We start from the raw sequence: 12,236 nt of genomic DNA, 5'->3' as shown, positions 1-12,236 counted from the left end.
GAAAGACAGACAGACACAGACAAAGAGACAGACCAAGATAAAGACAGACGGATGGGATGGACAGACAAACTGACTGACAGACAGACGGACGGACGGACAGGCATACAGACAACAAAAAAAAAAACCCAGACAGACAGACCAACACAGAGAGACAGATGGACGGACAGACAGAAGAGACAGTCAGGCACCAAACATACTCATCTGGAACTTGAGGAGGTTTCAATAAAATCCTGGGAGGCTGATGGAAGATCAAGGCAATAAAAACTGATTACTTAATTTCCTCCAATCAGAGGCCAAGAGCAGTTTATCTTTGCATTTGTCTGTCTGTCTCTGTCTCCTTCTCTTGCCGTCTGTCTGTCTGTCTCGATCACCCCTCCTGTCTGACTCAGTCAGTTTGTCTTTGTCGCTACCTCTGTCTGTCTGTCTATCTGTCTATCTTCCTGCCTGTCTGTCTGTCTGTCTGTTTGTCCGTCTGTCTGTCTGCCTGCCTGCCTGCCTGCCTGCCTGCCTGTCTGTCTGTCTGTCTGTCTGTCTGCCTGCCTGCCTGCCTGCCTGTCTGTCTATCAATCACTCTCTGTCTGACTCAGTCAGTCTGTCTTTGTTGCTACCTCCTTCCGTCTGACTGTCTGTCTCTTTGTCTGTCTGTCTCTGTCTGTCTGTCCGTCAGTCTGTCTGTCTGTCTGTCTGTCTGTCTGTCTGTCTGTCTGTCTGTCTGTCTGTCTGTCTGTCTGTCTGTCTGTCTGTCTGTCTGTCTGTGTCTATCACCCTCTGTCTGACTCAGTCTGTTTGTCTTTGTTGCTACCTCTTTCTGTCTGTCTGTCTGTCTGTCTGTCTGTCTGTCTGTCTGTCTGTCTGTCTGTCTGTCTGTCTGTCTGTCTGTCTGTCTGTCTGTCTGTCTGTCTGTCTGTCTGTCTGTCTGTCTGTGTCTATCACCATCTGACTCAGTCTGTTTGTCTTTGTCACTACTCCTTTCTGTCTGTCTGCCTGTCTGCCTGCCTGCTTGCCTGCCTGCCTGTCTGTCTGTCTGTCGGTCTGTGTGCCTGCCTGGGTGTCTGTCGGTCTGTGTGCCTGCCTGCCTGTCTGTCCATCCATCCGTCTGACTGCCTGCCTGCCTGCCTGCCTAGCTGTCTGTCTGTCTGTCTGTCTGTCTGTCTGTCTGTCTGTCTGTCTGTCTGCCTGCTAGCCGCCCTGCTTGTCTATCTGTCTCTCTGTCTGCCTGCCTGCCTGCCTGCTTGCCTGCCTATCTTTCTGTCTGCCCGTCTGTCCATCTGTCTGTCTGACTGCCTGCCTGCCTATCTGTCTGTCTGTCTGTCTGCCTGCTAGCCTGCCTGCCTGCTTGTCTGCCTGCTTGCCTGCCTGCCTGCCTGCCTGCCTGCCTGCCTGCCTGCCTGCCTACCTGTCTGCCTGCCTGCCTGTCTCTCTGCCTGTCTGTCTGCCTGTCACTCCTATACACACATGTACACGAACACACTGAGCATTAATGATTTGTAGAGGCAGCCCATTGAGCATAATCAGACAGCTGCAGCGAGGCAGACTAGTACTTGTAGTGTACTATGAAAGATAGTGCATTGTTATTACCCAGGAGCTGCGGCGTGTTTAGGGAGGCAATGCACGTACATACACTTTTTACTTTTAAATATTGATACCCTTGCTCTAGCTATAGGTCAACCTTTCTTTCTTTCTTTCTTTCTTTCTTTCTTTCTTTCTTTCTTTCTTTCTTTCTTTCTTTCTTTCTTTCTTTCTTTCTTTCTTTCTTTCTTTCTTTCTTTCTTTCTTTCTTTCTGTCTCTCCGTCTCTCCTACTGTCTTTCTTTCTTGCCGTCTCTCTTGCTGTCTCTCTCTCCATCTATCTATCTTTATTTTTTCTCTCTTTCACTCAAACACTCACGTGGAAGCAATAGTTCATGCAGACCCAGACAGTGTCTGACCTATAGGTCATGAACATAATAGCAGACAGACAGGCAGTGAGTCAGGGAGCAGAGTTCAGCTCAGCACTGAGAACCACCAGTACACACACACACACACACACACACACACACACACACACACACACACACACACACACACACACACACGATCATCATCACTCACTCATGTTTTAAGCCCATACATATTTGAACGGATGTTCTCTCAGAGCAATTTTACCTGACAACCAGAGGCTCATTTCCTTATGCTTAACTGAAATGAAATGTTTATTCATATGCCTCTCCTTCACAAACGCTCACCTCTAAAGACATCTCTCATTGCATAATTAAACACACACACACATACTATACTATGCTATACTACTGCTACTATACGTTCATCTCTCTCGCTCGCTCGCTCGCTCGCTCTCTCGCTCTCTCTCTCTCTCTCTCTCTCTCTCTCTCTCTCTCTCTCTCTCTCTCTCTCTCTCTCTCTCTCTCTCTCTCTCTCTCTCTCTCTCATCTATCTATCTATCTATCTATCTATCTATCTATCTATCTATCTATCTATCTATCTATCTATCTATCTATCTATCTATCTATCTATCTATCTATCTATCTATCTATCTATCTATCTATCTATCTATCTATCTATCTATCTATCTATCTGTAACCCGTACTTTGCGTTCGGCCGTTGTCTCATTACTACCTTACATATCTATATATAATGAGAGAGCGAGAGAGAGATGAACGTTGATGAAAATGTTGGTTTCATTGCAACATCCTGTGGACTTATATATATATATATATATATATATATATATATATATATATATATATATATATATAAGAAACACTCAACGATAGGAAGAGTGCTCAACAAATGAGCAAAATAATCCAGTGATTCAAGTAAATTCTTTATGAGACAGTTTCATGCCAAAAGCAATAATCAGCCATTTTGACAGCTGATGATTGCTTACAGCATGAAACAGGCTTGTACTGTCTCATAAAGAATTTACTTGAATCACTGGATTATATATATATATATAAGGAGTTCATATTACTCAAAGCTCCGCATATGATTTTATTCAAGGTCAGGGGTCCAGAACGATGGGCAATAGCAAATAACATTTAATCGACTCACTTTTAAGCAACATCTTCAACTTTCAACTTCAAGACAGTCGAGATAGTCAAAAATACACTGGAGGGAAGAATCGCATTCTCTGCCTGTAATCAGCTGCTTGAGCCTAGGGTCAAAAGGTGTGATTGTCAGCAGGAGACGCTGATCCAAATGTTCACTGGTCAAGCTGCTGCGGTATGAGCTTTTCACCACACTCATCGTGGAGAATGCAGACTCACACCGATACGTTGAACCGTTTCCTAGGATGGCGACGGAATGTTCGGCGAAGACCCGCCCTACTCTGCCTCTGATTGGTTGTAGCCAAACAAAAACTCGCGTACCGGTAGGCTACTCGTTACTGTCAATTATGGTCGCGCTAGTTTCTGCCCTCTGCTTTGCTCTGTGTTTCAACGAGTGAGTGGGGCTCAGCCCCTCCACACACACACACGGAGCCGAGCAGAGACAAGGAGCCGTATTACGGGGAACCAGGTGAAGTGAAGATCGCCTTACTCGAGTTGACGAAAACTATCCTCGGCACGTTACTGCAAGTGCTATAAAAGCTTCCCACCACCTTCAAAGCCAGTTCTACGATGTAACGTTGACGCGTGAGCTCGGCAGGAAATACACACGAAATGGAAAACCTTACACTTCATGACGTATTGTATTCATAACACGAGGGAGGTATGGGCTGGGTCCGGATTGACCCACCGACCGCTCCGGACTTTGAGAAGCCCTGTGTGTGTGTGTGTGTGTGTGTGTGTGTGTGTGTGTGTGTGTGTGTGTGTGTGTGTGTGTGTGTGTGTGTGTGTGTGTGTGTGTGTGTGTGTGTGTGTGTGTGTGTGTGAGCCCTGCGATGGCCTGGCGGCCTGTCCAGGGTGTCTCCTCGCCTGCCACCCAATGACTGCTGGGATAGGCTCCAGCATCCCCACCACCCTGACAGCAGGATAAGCGGTTTGGATAATGGATGGGTGGATGATGTTTTTGAGGTAAACTTTAGACTGATCTTTCATAATTCCACAAAACTGGTCTGTTCTTCGTTGTAGATAGATAAAACTTGTCTGGTATCATGTGACATATTAGAAGGGAAGAGCCTGATTCCTCTCCTTTGTAACGTCACCAGCAGAGGATAAGACATGTCCACAATCTCAGTGAAAAAGGGTTGAAGGGTGTAAATTCGTTGACTGAACTGTATTCCACACTAAGGTGAAGCTATCAAATATCAGCCAATTAAACTTTAACGGAAACAGTGAAAGGTCATTGTACCAACAAGGGGTTTCAAGATTGTGCTCGGAGAAACTAGCAATCAGGCAGCGAAAACTACGTGTTTGTCGGCGTTAACAAGCGACACAAATATGACACGCAGAGAGGGGGGGGGGCAAGTGAACCACTAATGGCTTTTTAAAAAGGTTACAGCATAGAGCTCCTCTTTTCTAATGGGGCTCCGGCTGTGCTTGAGAAGCAATTTCCGGGGAAGATAATGCTGCTGAGAGGGCTGCAGCGATTTCCTAGTTGTGTGTTTGTGAATCTGTGTGTGTGCGTGTGTGTGTGTGTGTGTGTGTGTGTGTGTGTGTGTGTGTGTGTGTGTGTGTGTGTGTGTGTGTGTGTGTGTGTGTGTGTGTGAGAGAGAGAGAGAGAGAGAGAGAGAGAGAGAGAGCGAGAGAGAGAGGGAGAGGGAGAGAGAGATTACCGGCCCTACTATGGGAAAACCCAAAGAGCCACAAATTAGCAGCAGTCCATGTTGCTGCCTGGCATAAAGTGAGGGATGGTCACCTGACACACGTTGTTGCTGTTATATTTGATGACTGTTTATTTGTTTTTGTTTTTTTATACTATGTTTATTTGTCGTACTATGTTTCTTTTGCCATCGTATATTTATTTGCTATATGTTTTATAATTAATGTTTAGCTTTTCAATGTTTAAACGTTTGCTTTGGCAATGTTTATTGTGTTACGTCATGCCAGTAAAGCCATTTGAATTTGGAGAGGAGAGAGAGAGAGAGAGAGAGAGAGAGAGAGAGAGAGAGAGAGAGAGAGAGAGAGAGAGAGAGAGAGAGAGAGAGAGAGCGAGAGAGAGGAGGGGGGTGTTTTTAACAAAACACAAACAAAGTATGACAACGACAAGTGGAAGAGAAGGTGAGATTTAGTGATTGAGATAAAAATGTGGTCAAACGTGTTTTGTGAGACGATGCCCGTATCAACCACTAGGGGGCAGTGTCGTATCAGCAGTAATCCATCATTTTGCCAAACACCCTTTTTTATTCTGAGAGACGTCGTCTATAGGTCCGAATATACTCCATTGGCTAAAATGATGGCTTTTGCTGACTGGTAGATATAAATATCAACTCAAAGAAGACCACGGGATCCAATTCAGTCTGTTAATCGTGCAGGTCTACAGCACTATGTGGTGTGTTAGCCACCAACTGCAATGTCACTGATTTAAAATAACACCACAAATCAAATAGTGTTGTTATCACATTCTTAGAAGTCACGAAGGAACCGTCCACACTGCTGTATAGGTGGAAAAGCAACAGAAACAAAAAAGCAAAACGAAACTGAAAAACAAATGACAGAGTATGGTAATTTGCATTTATTCTAGCAAATCAATACAAAACAGAGACATTTCGACATGAAAATAACATTATCAACAAGACAATTATTATGCTTTGTGTTTCGGCAGTTGTGTTTTACAAAACATCCAACTGAGAAAAAAAAGAAAAAGGAAAGTATTCGGTATTTTCACAGCTATGATGAAAACCTTCTGCTATGACAAACAATGAGACGTCTTCTTAAGGGTTCTCAGAAGGCCCGGATTTGAAACCCACGTGTGAGTGCATAATTATAGTATATCTAGTTCTATCACTTGAACTTTAGAAAATTTGCAAATCAACAGTTGTGCCGCCAAACAATGTGCTCATTATAGACATACAAACCAAACGAGGTGCACGTACACGCACGCACACGCACACGCACACACGCACACAATAAAAAAACCATACTGTTAAGTGTAACGTCTTCTCTCTTACCAAATATAAACCATTTTGTACTACTCTTGCTGTAATGTAACTGTCTGCAATGCCCTTTTGATCCGAGAAGAAACAAAGCGAGTTGTGAGCCCGCCATATCGATTCCTGCATGTCATGAGATTTCACAATTCTCCATTGCGCTACATTCCTGCTCGAGATCTAGCTACTACTCTCATTCCTACACAACAGTTTTGGCTACCTTCAATTTTTTTTTTCAAATTTTTTTTTATACAAGACTTACAAACACGGCAATGTATATACCATTTAAAGAGACTTCCCTACTGTACAACCTGTGCGTGACCGCTGTATTTCCCATTGGCCTGCGAAATAGGTTGTCTGGATTCAGAGTGATCGTAGGATAGCCGACAGACGAAAGCGGTGGAGGATAGTTTGACAGATACAGAGGGAATAAAGAAAGCATCACTGAAACATAACAGGCTCATTCACATGGCAGCACCTTGCAATAAACACCATTGCTTCTACCACAAAGCAGCCAACGTACCGCGCCTGTATGTGCAGATGTGAGGACACGGAAGAAAATCAAAACATCCATCCATCTGTAACCAGCATTGAACGGTTTGAGGGCACAGTCACCAAGGTCATCCCCAAACTTCACACCAAAAATCAGAATGACCCACTGCCAGGTTGTATCAGTGCCAGGATTGGCTTCACTGAAAAGGAACTACTTTTTGGGGAGCAGGATATGAAGGCCCACCTCTTTTACATGGAAGAATAGCTTCTTGCTCTCCTGGCCCAGATAGCAGTGGGTCCTGGCCCATATAGCAGTGGGTTATTCTGATTTTTGGTGGGAACTTTGGGGATGACCTTGGTGACTGTGCCTTCAAACTGTTTAATGCTCGTTACACTAACCCGCTCCTTCTGGAGGCGCATCCCCACGCTTCAGCATACCAGCTCCCTCACGCCTCTGGGCGCACACGCTTCCGATGGCCTCACCATCCCACGTCTGACACCATTCTAGCGAATTCAGGGGGCAGCCAGGAACCGCCGCAGCCAGGAACCGCCACAGCCGGGAATCGCCGCAGCTGGGAACTGCCGCAGCCGGGAACCGCCGCAGCCGGGAACCGCCGCAGCCGGGAACCGCCGCAGCCAGGATCCGCCGCAGCCGGGACGCGAACCCAGGTCTCCCACTCCACAGGCGACTATGTAAACCAGTTGACTAAAGGGTCCGACAATGAAGGGCCTACTTTTTGGGGAGAAGGATACACAGTCTAAAGGCCTCCTTAGTGGCACAAACAACACCGTGGCATCTCATTTGCTTTTTCTTCACTCGATGAATGTTATGTGCACTGACTGCACCAGTGTGCTTGTTGGTCTCCATGTAAAAGCTGACTTTGTCCCCTGTGTCCGGATGAATATGGCCCTCCTCCTCCAGGAAGTGCATCCCCGCGCTTCAGCATATCTGCTCCCTCACGCCTCTGGGCACATGTGCTCCCAATGGCCTCATGGTCTCACCATCCCACTTCTGACACCAAAGTAGCGAATTCAGGGGGCAGCCAGGAATCTGCTGCAGCTGCGATGCTAACCCAGGTCGCCCACACCACGGACGATTATGCTAACCATTCAACTAAAGGGTCCGACCCGTTAGCCAACCAGCTAGTGAGGCTACTCATTCATGATCATTACACATCCATTTTCCAAGCTGTTTATCCTACTCAGGGGTCGAGGGAATGCTGGCGCCTATCCCAGCAGTCATTGGGTGGAAGGTGGGGAGACACCCTGGACAGGTCGCCGGTCCGTCACAGGGCCGACACACACACATTCACACCTAGGGACAATTTAGTACGGCCGATTCACCCGACCTACATGTCTTTGGACTGTGGGAGGAAACCGGAGCAGCCAGAGGAAACCCACGCAGACACGGGGAGAACATGCAAACTCCACACAGAGGACGACCCCTCGAGATGAATCAAAATGAAAAGAGAAGACATGTCAAAGGGGAGTTGTTAGGAAAAACACTGGGAACACTGCCAACATTTCAGAGTGGACGCAGAAACATCGGACATTGATTAACATGTGCCTCCAACGGCAAGTTCACGAGAGCGGGGTGGAAAAGTGGAGTTCGGCTGATATCAGAGAGGAAACGCATCACAGTTGAAACGTGGACTCCAGTCGTGAGCTGGAGCCACTTCTCTTCACCGATGTCCCAAACACATGGGGACTCTATGACAAGCAAAGCACTAGTATGTACGAAACACTCCCTAAATCACTTCTTACAATTTACTGTACAGCCACGGATCAAACTCGGATAAATGTCCTAAAATGTTAATTTACAACACAGGCCGCTGAACACTATGGTGGTTCATCTGTGCCATATAATTTACAAAAAAGTGCTTTCCTCTTTGATTGTGTCTTGGTATTTCCCCTTGTTATTTTTTTTCCTGTCTAAGAAACAAACAAAAAAAAAACATACACAATTTATTGTACCATGATGTACCAAGGTACCTTCCCATTGATTACATCAGGGTCTTTGTTTGTTTTCCTGAGTATTACAAAACTGTCTTTTCAGGATGATTGAGCAGTGACTGAGATTTGCAATCTCCAAACCTTCAGCTTTGATTTTGGTTCTTTTCCCTTAAGTATTATTATTTTCAATTTCTTTTTCTTTTTTTATGCCAGTCGTCTTCACCTGTCAGGTTCAACTTTGAACTCACGGTCGAGTGTCTTTTGAACAACAGGAGGGAGTACGAGGAGATAGTATTGCTTCAAACAGCTCTGGCTTTGGTCTTTTGAGTCTTTTTGCTGGCCCTTGTTGGGTAAAACATCTTCACCCTGAAGAAAATGGAGAGACAAACTCTGATGGACAGGGGCGGAGGTGGTGGTGATGGTAGGGTGGGTTTGGGGGGGTGGGGACGGACAAATCAGGACAGAGCCCCGTCTGCCCATGGGTCCAGAGCGGAGGGCCCCCGAGTCGGCCGCCAGTCACATGTTAACTCCGTCTTTGTTGTTTCAGACTTGGGTGGATTTGACTCGTCGGAGAGGGGGCCGTCCGTCGGGGTGGGCAGGGCAAGGCATGGGGCATTCGGAGGGCAGGTCTAGACTGCGCTGGTTAGGCAACGCCGAGAGGGGAGGAGCACATCGGGAGGGGCGGGGGACAGGATTGGCTGATGGTCATGTGATCTCAGAGTATGGTAGCCCTGAAGCCTGAGGTGGAAATAGAGGGGGGGGGAGAGAGAGAGAGAGAGAGATGTAGTCAATGACTGCCCAGCAAAATAAACAAAAGAGAAAAAAAAGACCCCTCTCAATCAAAAAAAATGAATAGAATAAAGTCTTACCCTTGTTTCGCTGTCTCAAAACAACAATAATCTACCAAAATGCTGTTCTGCACATGGCCTCCCACCCCTTACCTGGAGACCACTTAACTTTTCGAGTGGACCCTCCACACGGGGCAGGCTGACCAGAGGCAGACCAACGGACGGCTGTGGGCGCGGGGGGAGCGGAGCTGGCATGGCTAGCTGGGTTGGCTGGAAGTTGTTAATCACACACGACACCTGGAGGAGAGAAAGCAGAGAGAGAGAGAGAGAGAGAGAGAGAGAGAAAAGAAAATCGAAAACTTCCGTCGCCCACTGATGTGATGGATGCCTGAAATCGTGGGGCTGAGTCATGGCCACAGATGTTGGTTTTCTATTTTTATTTTATTTTTTTACAATCTTTTTTGCATGAAAGTAAGGAGTTAAAAACGTTCTGAGTTTGTCAGGGGAGGAGTTTGAGTGAAATGACATCCGGGACCAAATGGTACATTTTATGGCTCTTTTCGAATGTGTATGAGTGTGTGTGTGTGTGTGTGTGTGTCATGTACAGAAATTCATGTATTTTCTCTCACCAGTCAGGCATTGCATTACTCTTTCAACTTCTACCTTGTCCTAGTGAAGAGTACAGCTTTTTATAACAGCATCCATTTCTCCTGCACCTTTTTCATCTCTGCCCCCCTTCCCCCTTTCCCAAGCAATGCTTCCCGTTCCTGCAGCACTCCACATCATTTTATCCTTTCCAATTTCCAGTGTCCGCTGTACTCCACCTCTCCATCATCCTACACCCCATCGCCCCTCTAACTAGAAAACACCTTTGTGCGTCTGGTCTCATTTCTACCTCTGTCTCTCCTTCCGCCCTCCAAACTCTTTTTGACCCTCCTCTGGTCAATACACTCTTTCATACCCATCATACCCACACCCATCATACCAATACTCCGCTAAACCCTCACCCACAGTATCCACACCTATCATACCTACTATACCCACTATATCTACCAGCTTTGTACCCACACCTGCCTTACCACCTTCCAATATACCCAGTACTGCTAAACCCACACCCTGTGCAACAACATCTATACAGTTACCCTATACCTACACCATCTATATAATACCAACTCCCTTACGGCTATACACTTTACAATCACCATCTCTTTAACCACATAGCTACACCCTCTAACCAACACCCAGTAGAACCACACCCTCTAAACCAACACACAGTATACCCATACCTGTCCACATCTATACCCTGTAAACCTATGCCTGGTACACCAATAACTTCAATGTCTGCATGAGTATGTCCAAAGCTACACCCAGTATACCCACACCCACACCAGTCCATAGCTGCACCCTGCATGCCTACACACTCTATACCTAGCCGCTCTAAAACCAACGCGTGGTCTCAGCACACCCTCTTTGAACTGCTTCAACCCGTCATGCCTAACACCCTCTATCTTCTTACCAGAAAGGCGGCGATGGCCCCTCCAGTGAGGAATCCGGCCAGCACGTCGTTCCAGTGGTTCCTGTATTCAGTTACCCTTACCACCCCGACCATTACGGCCAGAGACACCAATACCAGGCAGAGCGTGGGCTTGGTCAGACGAGACCCTTTGGTTCGAAACATAAGCGTCACATACATCTGGAAACACACATACAGGATAAGCATAGTGTTGGGTTGGCATCAGCTTAGTCATACATCCAGGAACGTGAATACACACAGAAAAACACTGTGTACTACACACACGCACACACACACACACACACACACACACAGTGCCCTACCTGGTGACAGTCAATCAGGCATCAACACACAAATTAAAAGTATTCTTTGGTAAACCAAAGCCCCTTCCCCATGGTGTACCACACTTAATTCTCCTCTCCATTCCCCGAACGTTGGTGCCTACCACTGTATAGACAGCCGAGTAGAAACTGAGTGCTGCATCTTTGGAGGGAAAGGATTTGCGTGCAGAAGCCACCAGGTACGGGTTTCCCGTGCAAGCTCGGCGCTCTGAGATGTACTGCATCGGAGACTGGCAGCCCAGAGCTGTGTAGTTCGGCTTGCAGGCTGACAGGAAATGAGGTGTCTGGTTTCCTGTCACCACCTGACCCGCGTTGGCAAAGATGGTGGTGGTGAAGAGGCCGAAGGAGTAAACCCCTGTAAGATAGCGAGTGAACTTTTGAACGAGTAGAAACAAGAGTTCGGGGGATTTATGCAGAGCAAGAGAAGGGCGATGGAGAGGCAGATAGGAAGAGCAGTAAGAAGACAATTAAAATAGGACCTTAAATGGGGAGTACATGGTTATGCTATCTATGTGAGAGTGGAGGCCCAGACAAAAAAAATACTTTTGCCGTTATGTTATGTATTCATCCTTGATGCCTCTCTTTAAGAGATCTGCAAGCTTGATGAATACTCAAAAGGCAGCAAAAAAGAGAATATAAATTTGCTGTAGAATATATAGAGAATCTACAAATCTCTTTAATTGTCGGTAGGGAACTGAGCTATGGGTCAGGTCACTTTGAGGTGTATTCCCACCTGACAGGAATACTGGCAGGTTTTATATGATCCTCGGTTAAAGAACAAGATGTCTTAATTGCTTTGGGTCCTGAGCTGAGAAAGATTTAAAGAAAATCTTGATTTAAAAAGTGTGTGACTCACCCAGGAACCGTACGATCCTGCGGAGGAGGGGGTTGAAGTAGCAGCAGTCAGCGGTGACTATGGTCTTCTCCTGAGCCCCCTCTGATTTGACGAAGAAACTGGTCACCTCCCCGATCAGAATCTGGGAGAGAGAGAGAGAAAGAGATTGACAAAGAGGAAGATGGAAGAGGAAGACAGAGAAACACATAATATCAGTACCAACAGTATGATAGGTTTGAATGCCTGTGGATTGACTGACGTGGTTGGTAGGCGACGTGGTCATCTGAGCA

At 46.4% G+C, this 12,236-nt stretch overlaps 1 protein-coding gene across 1 annotated transcript in view; it reads right to left on the bottom strand.

Annotated features, from left to right (window-relative positions):
• Positions 1-9,098: 9,098 nt before the first annotated feature.
• The window catches only part of LOC130113217 (phospholipid phosphatase-related protein type 5-like), a 76,553-nt gene continuing 73,415 nt past the window's right edge, over positions 9,099-12,236 (bottom strand). The window contains exons 3-7 of the mRNA XM_056280773.1: positions 11,968-12,088; positions 11,216-11,466; positions 10,774-10,950; positions 9,427-9,554; positions 9,099-9,207 (exon numbers count right to left, since the gene is read on the bottom strand). Of these exons, the coding sequence (XP_056136748.1) occupies positions 9,099-9,207; positions 9,427-9,554; positions 10,774-10,950; positions 11,216-11,466; positions 11,968-12,088 (786 nt within the window). The remainder of the gene's footprint in view (positions 9,208-9,426; positions 9,555-10,773; positions 10,951-11,215; positions 11,467-11,967; positions 12,089-12,236) is intronic.

The sequence above is a fragment of the Lampris incognitus genome, chromosome 5 (genome assembly GCF_029633865.1).
Source record: "Lampris incognitus isolate fLamInc1 chromosome 5, fLamInc1.hap2, whole genome shotgun sequence".
In the NCBI taxonomy this organism is placed as follows: Eukaryota; Metazoa; Chordata; class Actinopteri; order Lampriformes; family Lampridae; genus Lampris; species Lampris incognitus.
Note: the sequence above shows the minus strand (reverse complement) of the source record. Positions and strands in the feature narration are given on the sequence as shown.